Source organism: Sceloporus occidentalis, unplaced genomic scaffold (genome assembly GCF_023333645.1).
Source record: "Sceloporus occidentalis isolate IW3139 unplaced genomic scaffold, rSceOcc1.0.p SCAF_20, whole genome shotgun sequence".
Lineage (NCBI taxonomy): Eukaryota > Metazoa > Chordata > Lepidosauria > Squamata > Phrynosomatidae > Sceloporus > Sceloporus occidentalis.
In genome coordinates this window covers 14,533,476-14,553,995 of record NW_028317000.1, presented here as the reverse complement: position 1 = coordinate 14,553,995, position 20,520 = coordinate 14,533,476, and the positions used below count along the sequence as shown (strand labels likewise).

Here is a 20,520-nt window from a genome sequence, read left to right as displayed (position 1 = left end):
CCACAGCCTTCAAACCGTCCCCCTTCCCCCTTCCGGACCGACATAAAAACAACCCCCCAAATCTGCCCTGCATTTGTATCTGGAAATGGGCAACAAAACTTCGTGACGGTTTATACAAACGGCGAAACTGGGGTCCATGGCAGCTAAGATTGACCAGAATGGCAGGATAACCCAAAATGGATATTGGCCAAATTTCACCCGGAGGAGAAGACAGACTTTTGAGATTTTGTTGAGGGGTTAGGATGGGTTTTGGAGCCTTTTGCCCCTGCCTTTTTTGTTGGGGAGGTTTTGAAGGGGGAGTTGGAATCACACACAATGTTCCAGCATTCCCTAAACTCATAATCCAATCAAAATACTCATTCCTTTTCCCAACAGCAAAGCACACTCATTGACTTTCCTGCATGGTCAATATCTACCTGCATGCCCTCCAACATTTCACAGGTGAAAGCCAGGCTGAGTTTGTGAGTGTGGCTGAGCAACCTCTGAGTCGAGACAGCAAAAGTTGCGAATGAGGAAAAACACGCAAGCTAGGAGAGGCTGCCGCAGTTTGCTTTGGCTTCAGCTTACTAGGAAGGGCAAGGTTCCTCACCCCACTGTTGAGTTAACGGAACGCAAACTACTTTTGCACTTGGAACTCAGTTTGCAGCAAGTGAAGTAAACCCAGGACAAAGGGAGGAAGAGGGGGAAACTGGGACATTTTAAAAGCAGTGGGGAAAAGTAGGATGGTAGAGGATTGATCAAAACTGTCCCTGGTAGATCAGGACAGTTGGAAGGTATGTAGATGCAGATGTGGTTCTAACCGTTGCAATAAGTGCCATTCAACATTCATGCACTGCAACATCCAGCCATTCACACCTGCTTACCTGTTTTGGTTGCAGGCCCAGGCAAGGGATTTTTGGGAACCAGGAAAGGCCTGCACCAGAATTCACCACCAGAATTCACAGTTAGAGGTCTGGAGAGCCAGCATTGGAAGCATACTGGTAGTACAGGCTTTGGTGAATGCCCAATGTTGCAAACTCCCAACTTCAGAGGGAGCTTGGAAGTTAAAACTGGCTGCAAAACCAGCTGTCACACACTGTGTGGATGTTATCTTACAAACGCATGCCAGTGACACCAAATTCTTACAAGGACGGTCTCCAACAAAATACTTTTGACATGACGGAAACAAACTGTTCTATATGGAGAAAGGCTTGGCAACCAAACCTGGAAGACCAGAGTTTTTGGGGTGGAGGGGGAGACATACTTCCTTGTTGTTAGCCTAACCTACTCCAATGGGAAGTGCAAGGAGGTGAGTTTGGCAGTTGCAGGAAAGGCTTTCTCTGGTCATGAGGCACAATTGAGACTTGTGTCCTTGCCCTTTGCCAGTCTTGCAAAAGTCTGGTTCTTTGCTTTTCGTAGCCTCAAAGAAAGAGCTCCAGTGGTTGTCTTTTGAGCCTGGGCACAGAGATGTCTTCTCCAAGAAACAAGGAGAGCCTGAACATGCACAGAGTGCCTTTGCAACTGCAAAGGCCAGAGTTTGTGCATGTGTTGCAAGTGAGATCAGCCAGTCTCTTGAAAACAAAGCATGCTTGCATCGGCCCAGAGACTGTCTCAGTGCACAGAGAGCAGAGCGGGAGTTGCAAGAAGGTGCCATTTGCCACTGCTGGGTGGGAAATTAATTAGCTACCAGTTAATGTGGTCAATGGTGTTGCCAGGTCAAGGCAGGCGACAGTTGGCATGTGAAAGAAGCCAATGACCTTGGCCTAGGAGAGGCTGGCATGTGGATTTGCTGCACCGTCCTTGGCAGAAGATTGAGCTGAGATCTTGTCCCTCGTCGTCCCAAGAAGAGTTTCCAAAAAAGCTGGGGCAAGGAGGCAGAGCAGCGGGTTGCATGTGGCGCACAGCTGCTTCCAAAGTATCATGACAGCCTGCAGGCGCGGGCCTGCCCCTTCCAGTACTAAACCAGGGTCTCCGTTTGTGTGGCGCCGCATGCCAGAAGGAAAAATCTCATGCCCCCTATGGATGGGCTCATTATTTCTTTCAGGGCTGGCTCAGAGCTGGGATGGCACGTCAGCTATTCCGCTTCCATGGAAGAAAAGGGGCAAAGCAATGAAACTCCAAGGCTTTAGAAGGTTTTAAAGGTGAGGGATTTGTGCCACCATTTTGTGGAAGGTTGAAACCTAGTAAATTTGCTCCCTGGCATAGGAGTGAATTAGGAGCAACTGTTTTGGCCTGATACAGCCACACCAGGAGCATTTCTAGGGGTGAAACCTTAGAGGTGGATGTCTGCTTTTCAGTGTGGAGTGTACCATGGCACTTATCCACAGACTGGGACTTCTGGAGATGGAAAATCTTGGGAAAGACCTGGTCCACTTCCCGGAAGCGACAAGGAGGCTGACTGGGAAGCCATTGGCACGCAATGGTCAACTCTGGAGGCTCTTCCATCGCCAATCGGCACCTGGACTTTTTGGGACCTGCAAACAAGCTGGGTAGACTGGAACAACCTGGGACACAGACAGTCCCTTCAGGTGCCCAGAACCACCAGCCATTGGTGGCAAGGAAACTGGACCCTTTCTCTTCCATAGCAACCTGATCTGCTCCTGAGGGACCATTGTGCTGGTGGATCCCAGCCTAAGGCTGACAGCATGAGTGACCACACTGGGGTAACACCAACCCTAGTGATGCTACTGAGTCATGTAGAAAGGCGTTTTGGGATGTGTGTCCTGTTTTCCTCCTTTTCAAAGACCACAGTAATGGCAATTGGAACTTGGAAGGAGGACCTCACCAGTCATTGGGACCATGGCATGATGGAGATGTGCCTGGCTGCTCTTCTCTCCCTCAGAGGCCACAACAATGGCAGTCGGAGCATGGAAGGAGGGCCTCTCACCAACCACTGAGCCAAGGCACGATGGGGACATGCCTGGCTGCTCTTCTCTCCCTCGGAGGCCACAGCAATGGCAGTTGTAATGGATGGAGCTGTGCCTGGCTGCTGTTTTCTCCCTCGGATTTAAGCACACGGACTCACACGTGTATACGCGTCTGTGCGTACGTGTGCACGCACCCTCCCACAGGCTAGTGCCCTCCTCCCTTTTCTTCCCAGTCTTTGCTACTTGTTCCGTGCCATGATTCAGCCCCTAATTAGAGGCGGTCAGGGGCTTTTCATGCTCTCATTAGCTTCCGTATTAACGAGGCGATTAACATCTTTTAATTAAAAATACGCCATCCTCCAAAAGTGACCTGAGTCTCTAATCAGGATCCAGCTTGGGAGGGAGGTCTGATGCGCAAGGCTCTGTTTCTTGGCCTGACTGTGTGCCGGAGAGACGTTGGGGATTTCTGCCGTGAGTAAGATGAACGTTCTGCACCTTCCCTCTCAAACGTCTCCGTTGAGATTCATGCAAAAAGGAACATTTGCATTGGATAGGTGTGGGCTTCCAAGGTAAAGAGGGTGCGGGTGATACAGTTTAAAACTGGGCACCAAAGACCGCATGCTGCTAAAAACCTGAAACTAGTTGGTATGCAACAGTTAAGTATGCTTTGCAGATGGCAGAAGAAAAGCCAGATAGCAAGAATATTCACAAACATTCCGAATCTGAAACTAGTTGGTATGCAACAGTTAAGCATGCTTTGCAGATAATACCACTTCAAGGTAGCCACCAAACAAATTTGCCCCAAACTTCACAGCTGAGTGGTCTTCTCCGTCTGTGGTTCTCATTCCCATTTTGCACTGGAATGTTTCCCGAGAAATTGGGGTGGGCATGCTATCCGTTTATTGCCATCGCTTGATTTCAGGCCGACGGACTTTTGTGCGCATGGTTTCCCTGCCCTCCCTGTTTCCGAGCCATTGGCTTCTGTGGTATTTCGTCAGGAAGGGGGAGCTGGTATTGGCTCCACTGGGGAAAAAGATCCCCAAACACCACCTGGATTTTGATAACAGTAATATTTATTTTAATTGGCTAATTAGCCAATCAATCGTTTTAAGGGCAAGGCAGTTAATCGACTGAGAACCTGAAAAGGGCTTCCTATGCGGGTGCCTCTGTCTGAGACAGCAGTGGCAATGGAGTAAATGTGAATTTTTTAGCAGGTGAAGAGAGATGATAACAAAGGGAGAAAGAAAGGATGGAAAGAAGGAACCAGTGGAGGGATAGAAGGCAAATGGTTTTAAAGAAGGAACCTATAATGTGGTAGAAACAGGATGAGCAATGAGACAGAAGCTGCACCTGCACTGCAGAAACAATCCAGTTTGGTGCCACTTTAACTGCCATGGTGCCATGTTATGGAATCCTGGGAATTGTGGTTCGCTGCGGCACCAGAGCTCTTTGGCAGAGAAGGCTAGATGCCTCACAACATTACAATTCACAGCATTCACGGCTCTTAAAGTGGTGTCAAACTGGATTATTCCTGCAGCGTGAATGCAGCCAGAAAGATGTGGCTGAATTTTGGAGCCACCTTTGTGTTTGTCGTTGCGTGCCTTCAAGTCATTTCTGACTCATGTTGACCCTAAGGCGGACCTATCACAGGATTTTCCCGGCACGATTCGTTCAGAAGGGGTTTGCCATGGCCACCCTCTGAGGCTGAGAGAGTGTGACTTGCCCAAGCTCACCCAGTAAGGTTTCCATGCCCGCCGAGTGGGGATTTGAACCCTAGTTTTCTGAGTCGCAAAAAGAGAAAAGGCGTGAAGCCAATTCACTGGCTTTAATGCCAAATATTCTGCATCACCCATTCGTTATTTTACCTGTTCTGCCCTTAGGAGGAGGGTTTTTTCCTCTCTCGATTATGGATTTTTCAAAGTGATGGCTTCAAATCTCACAGGAAGCCAGATTTGACCAGTCTCAAGTAGATCCGGGATGCAGGCCCACAACCGGACTTCGAAGCATCTAATCTGGAGACTGTCTCTAACATTTCTCCCCCAGCAACAGATCAATGCTGCCTTCCTATTGCACCCTATTTATCATCACAAAGCTCAGAAGTTTGACATGTTTCTGCTTCCTTCCTACTCCCTTTGGAGAACCATATGGGCCATCGCCCAAAAAAAGATGTTGTGCTCCGCGCATCAGTCACCATTTATATTTTAAGCATTGCTCGTTGCTGTTGTTGTGTGCCTTCGAGTCGTTTCATGGCGACCCTAAGCAAGTGTCTTCAGAGGGGGGTTCGTCCTTGCCATCTTCTGAGGCTGAGAGTGTGTCACTTGCCTAAAATAACCCAGTGGTTTTATATGGCTTAGCCGGGATTCGTACGCTGGGCTTCGGAGTCAGAGTCCAGCGCTCAAACCATAACACTGCACTGGCTCTCCTTTTTAAGCGTATGCATGTTTGCATCGGAAACAAAACGGGGTGAATTTGGAAGAAAACAAGCCCAGGTTCCATTGTAAAATCAATGGAAGAGAGTAGAATTGTGAAGCATACAGGGTTATGAGTGTGTGTGTGTGTGTGTGTGTGTGTGTGTGTGTGTGTGTGTATAGTGTCCGGGAAAAGAGAGAGAATGGGAATAAATTGGCTCCAAAGCTCTTGGGTGTCTCCCGCCTGCTGTTCCTCCATTACTTTGAAACGGCTGGGGACAGGCCCATGCTTGCCCGCTACTGCTTGGCATGCGCAGACGAAACTATGGGGGCAAACCTCATGTACTCCGTGGCTCCTAGTGCCTCAGGGACAAGTCCGCAGACAGAGCCGCATTCCTGCTTTTTCAGCCAGCTTTTGCCAGCCTCGTTTCCTCCTCCTTCCTTTGCAAAACGCCTCCAAGGACAAGGCCATGGCTGCCTCTCTCTTTGGGCCAACATGAACGCCATGTTCTCATGCTCACTGACCCATGCAGATCAAATGCAGCCGTGGAAAAAAAAGGGTTTGGTTTTTACGCCACTTGAGCAGTCGCTTTGCCAGCCGGCTCTTGAATGCCTGCTTGTGCGCCGTTGCGCCCTTCCCTTGGTCGTACCAGTTTGAAGGCTCACCAAACGTATCCACTGAGGATGCAACTCCTGGGCAAAGCCAAGGATTTTGACAGGCTGAGATGACTACAGGTTTTACATCCCTGGATAGCGTATTTTGCAGGTTCTGCTTAACACGATGCATCCTTGTGTTCACAGGTCCAGAGCCGCAGACAATGATGTGCTTGTTTTGCAAGACAAGAACGTCATGGAGAAGGGAAAGCTCATCTTCTAGGCCCAAGTCACAAACACAAAATGGCCCCTTCCAAACACATCCTCACAGAATCTCTTCTGCATAGATCATGCTTTCTGTGACATGGTTCCTCAATTTTCACACTTTGCAAAACCACCAAAAGAAAGTGAGAATATGACATCTGTTCCAGTGAGTAGATTAAGCCCTTCGGCACAATCGTCATCACAAAGAGACACTCCTGGCACACTTATGCCCTGATAAAAGACCGCTTCCACGTTAGGAAAGTATGCGTGCCAACACCACAAGAACCTAAGACCTGGAAGCCATTTTAAGTGCAGGTGAACACGGTTCTCCTAAATGGAAATGGTGGCCTAGATGGAAATGGTGGCAAGAATGAGCCAAGACTCCTAACCTATCTTCCTCCAAAGCCTGCAGAATTAAAGCGGTTTGACACCACTTTAACTGCCATGACTCTATTGGACAGAACCCTGGGATTTGGAGTTTGGCAGAACTTTCTAACAGAGGAGGCCGAACACCTCACCAAACTCCAAATCCAAGGATTCTGTCGGATAGAGTCATGGCAGTTAAAGCAGCTGCACCCCAAGAGAAGGCGGCTGGCATCTAAGTAGACATTGCACACGAGGAAGGTCAGGAGTATGTATTGGTGTTGTTTTGGGTCCTGGAATGGCTCTAGGTGTGAATGCGGAAGTGGCAACACCGCACAACCAGAGAAGGGAACCATGCATCTAGGTGCAATGCTCAGCAGTGTGAACGATGGTGGTGAGGAGACATGGCAGCTCATCTCTCTGCAGTGCAGGGCATCAAAGAGACTGCACAATAAGGCCAGCGGGATGGCAGCGTAGGGAGTGGCACTTTGGGGGAAACACGGATCAAAGCGGCTGGCGGATTGCAGGCGGGCAGGAGCTCTCCTTCCTTTCCCTGCCTGCGGCACTAATGACCTTGATTAAATCCCCTCCCCGGCTTTCTGCAACTGGCTTCTATGGTCCCTGCCAGCTCCCAACCAAGGCACTTGTGTGTGATTCCGTCAACATACAATGGGAGGGACCTGGTCTTCAGGGAAGGCGTTTCTAGACTGGTTGCATTCCCAGGCACAAATGCAGCCGACAAAATCCCAGCGTGTCTCCCAGCCCCAGGCACCCACCCTGGCTCAGCAGAGGTCAGAACCAGCCTGTTATCTCTGATCATCACTCTCAAATCCAGCCTAGTACACCTTCGGAGAGATCCCTGAGCTATGGCTTAGCAACCTGACCAGGCTTGGATGCACAGGGATGTGCCACGGAGGGGAGAAGATACCTGGAGATGTTCAACAGATCTAGCTGGATAGGACTTGCGGACATGTTGACAATCTTTCCTTGCCACTCCTACACACTACAGTTCTTCCTTCCAGTCTTTCTTGGGAGTAACCCATCTATGCCCCCATTCTCTGGCACCTGAATCCTCCCCTCTCTTTCCCATGCCCTCCTCCCTTTCCTGGCGCCCTAGTGTTTGCAATGACCTGGGCCTTTTTTCTGCAATCGCCAACCTTTTCAAAAGAATAAAGGAGATTAGATTGAGATGCGTCGAAAGCACTTTTCCTGCTGGAAAGGGCTGCAAAAATTATGTGATAGCAGAAAAATGCCAGCTGCTGAAAGAATGTCAAGGGCTCTCATCATCCGCTGCGGAGGGAGAGGCGGGGATGGTGGGGAGATTTGAAGACAAAAAGAAAATATGGCCATGTGAGCTGCACTTGCAAAGTGCAGCTCAGCTCTTGGCAAGCTACCTGCTACCCACCTCTGAAATGGGAACAAGTGGCCTCCCTTGCAGGGTTTGCTGTCAGAACAGCAACAACAAACCCCACATATATGCTGTCCCCAAATAATGCCCCCAACAGCCTGAAAGGCAACTGCAGGTGATACATTTGTGTTTTCGTTGCCCAAAACTGTGGCCACAGTTCTCCAGAGATGCTGAAAACAGGACTGTGTGAACCTTGGGCTCTGACGCATGCTCACTTTTCAGCTGTTTCAATCTCAAGGCATGTTTACATGGGCCAATTAAACTGGTTTCATCCTCATGGTCATCTGGGCCAAATCTCCAATTTGAGTGTAGACTGTCTGCACGACACAATGCCAACTCTGCACTGCATCTGCCCTATCCCTGGCTAAATCAGGTTTAAAAAGCTCACCTCCATGGCGATGCTGGGTGGCTGTTTACACATGCGTCCTGTTTGCCACCTAGTGCCATTGCCAAGAGTTGCTGCCCCTGAGATCACAATGATGTGCCAAGCCATGTGATTTGTGTCATGGGAAAAGCACGCTTGGAAAGCCCAGAGACTCAGCTGCCCAAGAATTTAGAAAGCAAGGCCTATATTGTCTAGAACCCTTGGAAAGGCAGGGTGGTTCTGACCTCCACGATGCATGGGACTATGTGGCCGGATGAAGGCGGAGGCAGGCTGGTTGCCTGCCAGTCCCTACCTGCGGGGTACCGCTCATTGATCGGCCAGTTGTCCACCTGCAGCGTTGCATTGCCACCACTCCGGGTGAAGCGCACCACGTGGTACTTGCCGTCGTTCACCATGGCGTTGCTCTCCTCGATGGTGATGTCATCCGTGCCCACGTTGAAAATGACCCCGACGGTCCCCTGGTCCTGTGGAAAGCAAGAGAAGAGGAAAGGGGGAAAGGAAAGGGAAGAGGAGAGGAAGAGAGAGAGAGAAGAGAAAGAGAAATGGGGTCAGAGCAGGGGTTCATAGGGAAGGTATGTGGAAAAACAAATCCAGCAGAGGTGAGTAGTAAGGGTCAACCAAGCCTAAGTTAAGCCAAAATATCATCATGGAAGATACACTTATCTACAAGGAGGTGAACACTGGGAATACTTAGTAAAAGACACAACAGTAGAACAACATAGACCAGCCTAATAGACCTGGGCAAACAGAAACATTTTGACCTGGCATCAAAATGACTACAACGTTGGCCTCCTTCGCATCTTTGTTGGTGTTCAACAAAGACACACATCTATATGGGCCTTCCCATAAACTGGATTCATCTTTCAGAATCCTTCCTCCTTCTGAAGCGAAGCAGTGGGGCCTGGGCTTTTTTGGTTAGCGCTAAGAATGCAAATCTTCATTTCTTTTATTACTTTATACAAGGGTGAGTGATTGTGAATGGTTTCTCCCCGGTGGGCAACATTACAAGGGTTTCAGTTCGTGTTTTGAAAGTTGAGACTTTCCCCCCAAAGCGAACGGTTTGTGCAAAACCTCATTGTAGTGATGCAGAAAAAAAATACTTTGTTTTCCATAGAACCCTTTATGTTGTAGAGAACCAGATTTTTGTGCCAAAAAAGCATGGATCTGGGACACAATGCATGCTTCCCCACACAAAAATGCTGCACAAATATATATACTCTGTGTGTGTGTGTGTATATATTGCAAAAAATAGCAACACATCTTGCTCCTGAAAAATCTTGCAACCAGTTCAATGTTGAGACTCCCCCCCACACACACACACACTAAGGACAAGAAAATGTTGTTAAGGCACGATGTTGCCGGCTTTTTATGTGTCGGATAACCGAGAGTGCATCTACACTGCATAAATAATGCGGTCTGATACCACTTTACCTGCCTTGGCTCCATCCTACAGAGTCGTGGGATTTGTCATTTGGCGAGGCACCAGTGTTATTTGGCAAGGAAGGCTAATGTAAAACTACACATCCCAGGACTCCATAGGAGGGAGCTACAGAGTGGTGTCAAACTGTATGATTTCTACTGTGTAAATCAGTGGTCCCCACACTTTGGTCCCCCAGACATTTGGGACTTTGCCTCCATTATTCCTGCCCATTGGCAACGCTATTTTGAGGCTTAAGTCTAAAACATTTGGAGGGCCAGTCTGAAAACCACTGGGGTAGATGCACCCTGTGCAAAACACAGAAGTGCAGAAGAAGGGGAGATACTTCCAGCACTGCTCCAGGACCACAGCCATTGTAATCTGACCATGAACAAGGGCCAGTTCCTCTATTCTGGGGTCACAAAGCCGCAAAGCACATTTATTGTACCCACCGTCCTCTCTTCCAACCACTAGCCCCCCATCTCTCTCCTTGCACCCAGTTGCCACCTGCCCTCTCTGGCTCCTCTCCGCTCCTTTGCTGCAATGACTAATCATGGCTCCTTCCCTTAATCCAGTTCCTGGTGCAGCCGCCAATTGACAGTGCGCTGCCTAATCTCGTTTGCCTCATCAATAAGCTAACGATCAGGGCCGCTTAATTTCATTTGCAGCAGAGCGGTAATTAATCCCGTCCTGCAGCCTCCTCGACGGAAAGGAGCACCGACAGGCCTGCAGAGCAAAAGGGAGCTTGTTTGGGGACTGGGCTCTCCATGCAGGGTGACCAGATGCCCGACTTGTCCTGGGCACGTCCTCCATTTCAACCTTCGGTCCAGGAAGAAAACGTCCTCTGTGTTGAGCATGACTACGACACATGGGTTTACATTTAGAGGAGGGTTTTAAGCTTTTGTTTGGTAATGTCCCACATTTTTCTTGAGAGCCACCATTACAGAACAAAACTCTGGTTACTCTGATATAAACTCCCATTTGGTCCATAGGGCCGGAGTAGAGGATTGCAATCAGATTCCCTTCATTTCCACATTGGTTGCCTCCATCTCCTTCTTTTGCAAAAGCCAAAGTCTCATCCCAAAACCCAGCAACGGGGAATGCATACGAATGCGGACATTGCGAATGCCAAGCAAGCTATTTTGCAGATTTGTCTCCAAGATTCAGTGCAAGGCTGGAGGGTTCCCTGAGAGGTGACGACGGATGGGTTTCTTTCCTTCCTTGTGCATCATACCCATGTCTCCCCTCCCTCTTTGTGCTCTTTGGCATTATTTCCCCCCCTTCCCCTTTCCAAAACCAGTCCATAACTCACCGTAGGCTGCTCTTTCTGAGCAAGGGTGCTTATGTGGTTATAAAGAGCTCCAGATGAGTTATGGAAGCCCAGAGTGCCGGCGGTCACAATTCAAGGGAGCTGTCACCTGAAGTAACAACGGGCTCTTGCAGAAAGGCTAAGTGCTCGAACTCGCAGCCTTTTCCCCTCTGGGTGGGGTTTGGGACCCCATGGTTCCCATTTGCCGGTGATCCATTCTCCCCATAAACTTGGTGGCTGCGCACACGCGCCATTTTTAGGAGGTGCCGGCTTCCTCCCAATAGACCCACAATGGAACTTAACGCCCAACTTATTTCTGCGGGAAACCGCTTTCTTGAAAGTGTCGCCACAGTCGCCAAAGACGGAAGATACATAAGAAGGAAATGACAATGCTAAGGTGAAATTGAAGGCTTTCATGGCCGGCATCCATAGTTTTTTGTGGGTTTTTCGGGCAATGTGGCCATGTATTGTATTACGATTTTACTGTACACCGCTATGATCATCGCGGAATAGCGGTCTATAAATAAAACATATTATTATATTATTATTATTATGTTCTAGAAGAATTTATTCCTGACGTTTCGCCAGCATCTGTGGCTTTGGCATCTTCAGATCTCTGAAGATGCCAGCCACAGATGCTGGCGAAACGTCAGGAATAAACATTAGGAATAAACTCTTCTAGAACATGGCCAGATCACCTGAAAAACCCCAAAAAACCTCTGACAATACTAAGCAATGTACAGAATAATGGCCAGGATCTTCCATCACGGTCCACTTTATGTAACTTTACGTACACTGAGAGGCCTTGGGATCTGCTAGGGTTGGATTCCAGGACCCCTGTGGATGCCAAAAATCTGTGGATGCTCAAATCCCATTATATACAATGGAGTCTCATTGGTGTCCCAATGCAAAACAGGACCAAATTGCATCAGGACCAATGCATATCAGTTACTTTGCAGCCTCCCCTATGTAGTTGCAAGAGCCAGCATGGTGCATTGATCCGAGCATTGGATTATGACTCTGGAGACCAGGGTTTGGATCCCCGCTCAGCCATAAAAACCCACTGGGCAGCATTAGGTGAGTCACACACTCTCAGACTCAGAGAAAGGCAATGGCAAACCCTCTCTGAACAAATCATGGCAAGAAAAACCCATGATAGGTTTGCCTTAAGATTGCCATAAGTCAGAAATGACTTGAGAGCGCACAACTACCTGTGTAGTAAGGTTACAGCCAAGCCTTACTGGATATAGCCATTGCAGCACTAGCCAAGCTGTTATTGCAGCCATCGCATCCCAGACGCCCCCAAAGCCCATTTTCCCTGGAAAACCGAGGCTGGATGGCTTCTCCTGGCTTTCTCTGCATCAACAGTTCCGCTTTAAAACATGTCTCTCTCTCTCTCACCCTGGTCCCCTGTTTCACATTTGAAAATGCCCCATTTTTCAAAAGCAGAGGGAGACTTCCAGTGACGTCCCGTTTTGTTGTTTTGCCGGTCCCTCGAGGGACCCCGACTCGCTGCCGTTGCCGACCCCCGAACGGAAGAACTGTTAAGTTGATTAAGCCAAGGCGTCTTCGTGATGAATTCATCTGCCGAACAGGCATAAATCTGCATATGACTAATAGTTTGGAAAACAAAGTGTGCGCGTGTGTGTGTGTGTGCATCTGCGTATATATCCGTGTGTATATCTTTCCACATGTGCAAAGGTTGTCATAGCCTCGGGTTCATGCCTGCTATGACAAACTGATGCATTTCTTGAAGCACAAAGAAGTGGAAGAGGAGGCTTCCCAGGGGTGTCCACATACAACAAAATACTACATTTCCCCACATCCTCATGACACATTGTCTGGACAATGCAGGGCCGAGTTTCCAGTTCTGTTGCAAATGTCTGGTCACTTTCGTCGCTGAACCTACCGCAGGTTGTTGTGTGCCTTCGTTTCCAACCTATCTCAAACCTAAAGTGACCCTATCCTGGGGTTTTCTTGGCAAGATTTGCTCAGAGGAGGCTTGCCAAGGCCTTCCCCCGAGGCTGAGAGAGTGTGCCTCACCCCAAGTCACCCAGTGGAGTTTATGGCCAAGCCAGGAATCGAACCTTGGTCTCCAGAGTTGCAGTCCAACACTAAACTTGCTATGTCAGCTGGGCTCAGTCGATTTTACTACCCCATTTGAACCCTGGTCCCCAGAGTCCTAGTCCAATACGCAAACCTCTATGCCACGCTGGCTCCCTATAGAAAGCTTAGCCAGACCCATAAAAGCCATGCTTTTAATCCGGGCATCCTAACCTTCTGGCATCAATCCAGCAATCCCTATTACAGAAAACCCCCTACCCAGGCATTGCTGTGCAAAACTACCGCTGGGAGGTAGGGGAACACAGGGCGAAGTGTGTCTGGGGGGGAAGGTGGCATTATTAAGGGCTTATTATGCTAAGCAGTGATTAATACCACGCGGTGGGAGTGGCTGGCTGGCTGGCTGCATGCGCTCACGCTGCTTATTAGAGCCATGCATGTAATTATTGCATTAAACCCGGATTATTAGAGCGCCGGGGCGGATGCACCCGCCTCTGCCCCCTTCCTGGTTGGAGAAGGAAAGGCAAGGGTACCACATCCGGAGAATGCGCAAGACCCAGGAGTAGGGATGCTGCACAGAGTTGTTCCAGGATTTGAGGTTTCCGGCCCAATATTGTAGAATTTTGTTGTTGTGTGTTATGGTGATGCCAAGGTGAACCTATCATGGAGTTTCCTTGGACCAATTTCTTCATCATATCTTTCCCCAGTGTTTTTGGATGTTTGCTGTATTATGTTAGTTGTATAGCTTCACAGCTTGATAGAGAGAAAATGTGCAGTTTCCTATTTGGAAATTAAGACTGAAATGTGAACTACATTAAATTAAATTACATTTTAAGGTGGATGCAGAGTGGAGGATGAGCCCTGGCACCACCACAACTGGGCAGGAACACAGTAAATAGGTAGACCTCTTTGCAAATTGCAGCAAGGAATCCATTAAGCTTTCTAGCTGCTGCATCACACTGTTGGCTCACGTTCAGCATGTGGTCCACTGAGACTCCTAGATCCCTTCTGCATGCACTGTGGTCAAGACAGATGTCCCTATCCTATCCACAAGCCATCCGTTGTTGGAGAGTTTCCAATAATAATAATAATTAGCCAATGGGCACAAATAGTGCCAGTATCTGACATATTTGGGGAAGGAAGGAAATGCCAACCTCCCATATCAGGGAGCTGGAGAAGCCCTGGTCTAGGATGCAAATATTTCCACTGTGGTTGCAAACCTGGAAAGGTTTTCTTTTCTCTTCTGTCTGGTTAACAAAGAGTAGCTCAGATGCCCAGAAACTGGGGAGAAAGAGGCTTGGAGGGTGAGTGGAAATGTCATGCCAACCCCACAATGCCAACAACACGCTTCTGGAAAGGGTAAAGGAAAAGGGGAAAGCGATGACAGACTCTCAAAAATGGGTGGCAAGGCAGTAGGTGAAAGACAAGTGTGCATGCGTGGGAGAGGGGAAAATGCAGCCCCTATCACTTTGCGGCTCCCTTGGCACGAGGTGACAGCAATGTCGCTATCGCTAAGCCCCGCCGAGGCCCGCTGGGCTGCGACTGGCACGCCGAGTTACTTAGGGCGAGATTTATGTCACTCACAGGAGCTGGAAATTATAAAAAGAGAGAGGAAGAGGTGCAAGAGGAAAAGAAGAGGGACGGAGCCACGAGACTAAAAGCGGGATGGAGATGGCAGGCTGGCCTTGGCGCTTGGCTGGCACAATAACTCCTGAGCCACCACGGTCGATTGGCACGAGGGCCCCTGCCAGCCAAGCGTTAAATGGACCACGCAAGGCCAGAGAGAGAGAGAGACAGGATCTCTTGTCTGCTCCAACATGGCTGCCAAGGCACCAAAATGGCTGCCTCCCCAGGCTTGCAGCTTGCTTGTTGTTGCTGTTGGCATCCCGGCTATGGGGTTGCCCCCACTTTTGTGTCTGGGCATGGCGCTGTGGCATGAGGGGGAAAAGAGTTTGGCCATGCATCGATTAGCAGATTTAGCCTCACCTGCTGATTTCATCTGAAATCCTTTTTAAGGCACAATAGCAGAGATGCTGAGTTACTATTTCAATGTTGTTTGTTGGAGAGGTGAGGGCGAAGGAAGGGAGAGAGGAAAAGTTTAGCCATTTGAGAATCCTAAGCTTGACCCAAACCCCCAAACAAACTCATGGCCCTCTAAGGCAGCATCTGCACTGCAGTACAAATGCAGTTTGACGCTGCTTTAATTGCCACGGCTCCATGCAATGCAATCTGTGATTTATCGTTTGACTCGCTGTTTAGCCTTTGGTGCCCCAATGAACTACAAAACTCAGGTTCCACAGCATGGAGCCATGGCAGCTGAAGTGGTGTCAAACCACTTATCCTTAAGATACAGAGCCCTCCATCTGTCCAGGTCCAGGCCTCAGAGGGAGAGAAGAATGCTGGACCTGATCCCCTTCTCTTTTTGTGTCGTGTCTTCTTAGATTGTAAGCCTGAAGGCAGGGAACCGTCTAATTAAAAGACTTTATGTACAGTGCTGTGTAAATTTACAGCGCTATATAAATAAAGCTTAATAATAATAATAATAATAAACTGCATTATTTGTGCAGTGCAGATTTAGACCTCTGGTGCCAAAACATATTACGAATCTCACAATTCAATTGGATGGAGCCATGGCAGTTGAAGCGGTGTCAAACTGGGATATTTCTGCATTGCGGATGTATTTGTCGACAATGAGCTGGTCTCAAGATGGCGGCCAACAAAACGGCCCCCCAATTTAACAGAACTTTCCTTTGGTTTGCTAAGAAAACACACCTGAAAAGGCCAAGAGTACGGCAGCCTTTGCTCAAAACCCCAAATTGTACCCAAATACCTGACATGACTGGAGTCAGAAAGCAAGCAAGCAAAGAAGAGAAGCGGCCAGGACCTCAGCGCAGCTACGAAAACCGTTCTTTCCTCCTAACCTGACTATTTTGTGTCAGAAAACACGTCAAAGCCAATGTCGTTCTTCCGTTGAAAACCAAGAGTGACAAGCTGGATGCCCCGAACCTCTATTATATAATGCAACCAAACGGTCTTGTTGGAGAACAACTCGATGTCTTGTTTGCCTGCCTTAAGACTTTAGGAAACGCTACCAAAAATGGTGCCGTTCCCCCCCCCCCCCCCCCCAATAACAACAAATAAGGTTTACTGCTTGAGGTCTGAATTTCTAGCTCTGAAATAACCCCCATGTCCTGGAATTGCTCAAAAGGCCTCCAGTATGGTTGGCAGCAATTTCCTTACGGGGCATTGAAAAGGGATGATGTTATTCCTTAAGGCGTCCCCAATGCTCTTCCCTCTTTAATCCTTGTCAGCCATCTTCCCCATTTCTTACTCTTCAGCCATACCTGCAACACCCACAAATCATCATGTCCCCCAGGAAAGGGGATATAAAAGACTCTCCATCGTTGCACAGACGAAAACCAGGATCCATGTACCCAATTTATGTGGAAGTGTGGTCAAGGTGGCAAAAGGTGACCATAGAGTTGTGCCGGGGAACCTAGAGAAAATGCTTCTCTAGGCATCTGTAGCTCCTCCAGCATGATTCTATGATCAACCTCTGACAGATGTTGACCACAAAGTTGTACTGGAGGACTTGGAGATTCCTAGAGAGGTGTTCTTGCAGGTAAAAAGAATAGTGGGGTTTTTAATTTGCAGTTTTTCCACCTTCGCGAGGGTCCTTCACCCCTAACCCCAGCGAATGTGGAAGGACCCCTGTACTTCAAGTACACAATTAAAGATCATTCCCATTTTGCAGACAAAACTACGACAAGTGATGAGGTGGCCTGGATTACCTCCTCCTCCAGTTTGTCAGCTGGGGATGATGGGACTTGTTGTCCAAGAAGTTTGGGGAGCCCTGGCTTGACGAAGAGGTAGTTTAATGCTTTGCCTCCTTCCTTGGCATCACAAGCGAACAATTGGAGTCAGTGTGTGAACGGCAGCCAAAAGTGTGAGCTTGCCCCTTTTTCTTTGCTGCAGCAACAGCTTCATCTGGAGGAGAGGGCTGCAGCAATGGCAAAGCCTGGAAGGGTATGGGAAGAGGACCCAACCAGATGGCACCCCTCTCCTTTGGCATCACTGAGAGAGGACCGCACTCCCTGCACCCCCTTCGAGATGCCACTGCAGAGGAACTTCCCTGGAAATGGGACTTCCTTCGGTGGCTTCTCTGGAAATGCCAACTGTAGACTTGAGAGTGGGTTTTTGCCAGACAGTGTCAGGGAGAGCCACCCTTTCCATCATTGCCCCACCCTTCCCATCCATCCTCTTTCCAATATATTAAAAATTGAAAATGGCAAGGGAGGAAAACATTACTTTGGCAACTCATGCCTCATCTAATTTGGCCCTGCAAGAGGGAAAAGCTGCTCCCGGAGGTGGGACTCGAACGCAACTCTCCCCAGTTCACCTCTCTATTTACTGGAGACCCATTTGGAGAGAAGTGTGCAACAGATGTGCTAGAAACACACAGCCCAGACCTGTGTGCAAGCAGGCTTTTTCCTCTACAGGGCTCTCACGCTGTTGCCATGTCGCTCTGACCACTGGCAGCTGTGAGGTCAATGAACAGCCACTGTACCAACGTGCGCATGTCAGTACGCTTCGTCTGGTTCGTTTTGTGCCTTCCAAGTGAAACTGAAGCTTATTTATGGCCGGGGGACTGGGACAGCACAACCCCACACTTCCCTCCTTGGTGACAAAGTACCTGCTTCAAGGGAGTGCTAAGGGAGAGGCAAGGCGGCATATTATCACCCTATTTCTTCACCTTGTATGCGGAAAATATCATACGAAGAGCAGGTTTAGACTCAGAAGAAGGAAGAGTGAAGATAAGAGGAAGGAACATCAACACTCTAAGATACATGAGCGACGCCATAATACTACACTATACTATGCAGATGATAAGAGGAAGGAACATCAACACCCTAAGATACATGAGCGACGCCATAATACTACACTATACTATGCGGATGACACCATACTACTAGTGGAAAACATCACAGGTTTGGAACAATCGCTAAGGAAGGCCAAGGAGGAAAGTGCAAAGGCCGGCTTATCGCTGAATATAAAAGGAAATGAAAAATAATGACCACGGAAGAACTACATAAATTCAACCGAGACAATGAGGAAATTGAAATACAGTGGGGCCTTGGTATCTGGTAGGGTTTGGATCCAGGACCTGCCATGGATCCATTTTACTACGCCATTGTATTTTACTATGCCATTGTATTTAATAGGACTTGAGCATCCATGGATTTGGTCCTGGCACCAAACCCCAGCGGATACCAAAGGCTCACTGTATTTTGCTATGAAAAGGCTAAATATTCCACAGAACGACACATCCTAGGATTCCTAACCCTAACCCTAACCCTAACCCTGGCAATGAAAGCAGTGTCAAGCTGCACTCTTTCTTCAGTGCATTTCTCCCTTTCTGCATCATTTCTAGACCTGAGATAAAGGTGGCTGAGCTGAGCCAGACTATGGAAACCCGTTTATCCAAAACAGAGGCAAGGCTGTTGACAAAGAGGCCGACACATTTTGCATCCCTGGGAAGGAACCAGATCACACGTCGGGCTATCCCCGCAAGCCGTTGGCATCTCCCCTCTTGCAAGCGGCTCCCAGGGTGAAGATGGCCACCGATCTGGTCCTTGGCCTCTGCAGTCTGCTCCATCTATTTTGACAGCTTTGCCCGCCGCTCCCAGTTCCTTAGCAACAGGGTGGGGATCAATCTCTCGGCAGAGGCGCTCCATCCACCTGTCAACCTACATCAACACCTCATCGCTCACCCTGGGGCGGCCGAGGCCGCCGTGGTAATAGAGATGTATGCCCGGACAAGGCGGCATAGGGTGGACCTGAAGGATCTCACCAGTCTCCCAAATCCAAGGGTTTTGCAGATCATGGGATAAAGACATTCCCTGGGACCCTTGAGAGAAAGGTTAACTCTGGGAAGGTTCTGCAACAGCATCTTCCAGAGAGTGATGGGGTGCAAAGACCTATCTAGTGTTGGACCCACCAAAGGCGCCAGCCAAAATGTGTGCTTGGGTCCCCACTTGGTGATGGAATCTGTGGTCCCAATTATAGTTGTGGGAGAGGGATGCGGAAAGGATAAAAGGAAACTAGATGAAGAGGGAGAATGCAAGTGGCTGCAGTCCCTGCATCTCCGTGACCCTCCCCTGCCAGAAACAAAAGGCAAACAGTCAATTAGAAGCTAATGAGCCTAAATCTGCACACAAGACACACAGCTTATTAGCAGGGTGTTAATTACACTTTTGCCAAGGAGACAAGGCACCAAAGGTATATAAGCACTGTCCTCCCTCGTCCACAAACCAAGCCCCCTGGCAGAGAGAAGACGCCTCGGCAGGGGCAACCCAGAGGGATCCAGGTGTGGTCAGTCACGGCCCCCATCTCCGGACAAAGCCATGTCTGGACCTCAGCCCTTCTCACACGGTGCTTTTGGCACGGAGGGGTAGTGGCCAACGTCTTCCCTTCCAGATGTTGCTGGATTGCAACTCCCATCTTTCCTTGCCATTGGCTATGCTCTCAATGGTAGAGGCCTTTCTCTTAGTGGAAGAGGCCTTCCTCTTGGTGGTAAAGGTCTTTCTCATAGTGGTATAGGGCACGGTACAGGTCTTTCTCATAGACGTAGAGGCCTTTCTGTTAGCGGTGAACGTCTTCCTCTTGGCAGCAGACACCATTCTTGTAGCGGTAGAGGCCTTTCCCTTGGTGCCAAGAGACCCATTCCAACCAAGAACCACTGGGAAGGGGAGCCATTCCTTCTGCGCGCCCCCAGTTCTGTTCCACATCTCAAAATACGAGCCCGGTGGCGTCGAGCAGGTCAGTGCCGGAAGAGAAACCAATTACGCGCCTCGTGCCGCCTTTATCTGCCTTTCGGGTGCCGAGGCCTCTCCAAACGTCGGGAGAGCCGCGGGTTCGCTTTTAAAGTGGAACATAATTATGACTGTCAATGTCATCTTTGTTACTGCCTGTCCTGGGTAACAATTGAATTACATTTGCCACTTGACTAAGCAAGGCGGCCAGTCTTTTTTCACCGCACTCATTTGCTTATTTTGGGGATGGGGATGAAGGGGAGAAAATCCCCCATTGCAGACGGATATGCGGGACGAGGATGGAGGGAGAGACGGCTCAAGGCATCCCAAAAAACACACCCGTGTGTGTGTGTGTTGTGCAAGCACACAGACAGAGGATACGGTTGAGATGAGAGGTGAAAGAGGAATTAAGACAGATACATAGAGAAAAGGTTGGTCGGCGGGATGGAAAGCAGACAGGGCGAGAGATTCCAGATAGAAAGGATAAAAGATCGATGTAAAACAGATGGAGGCCAGATAAGCGAGATCAGGAATGCGCAGAGATTAGACAGATGAAGCACGATTAGAAAGCGATAGGAAGGCATGGCAGAAGGAGAAGGCGGAGGGAGATAAAAGATGGTGGGACGTGAGGGGGAGAAGCTATGGGGAAAACT

General features: G+C 49.0%; 1 protein-coding gene across 28 annotated transcripts in view; it reads right to left on the bottom strand.

Moving 5' to 3' along the window:
- The window catches only part of NRXN2 (neurexin 2), a 277,457-nt gene that overhangs the window by 36,338 nt on the left and 220,599 nt on the right, over positions 1-20,520 (bottom strand). For all 28 annotated transcript variants that reach the window (XM_089483043.1, XM_089483060.1, XM_089483055.1 and 25 more), the window contains one exon: positions 8,561-8,732. In XM_089483043.1, the coding sequence (XP_089339169.1) occupies positions 8,561-8,732 (172 nt within the window). The remainder of the gene's footprint in view (positions 1-8,560; positions 8,733-20,520) is intronic.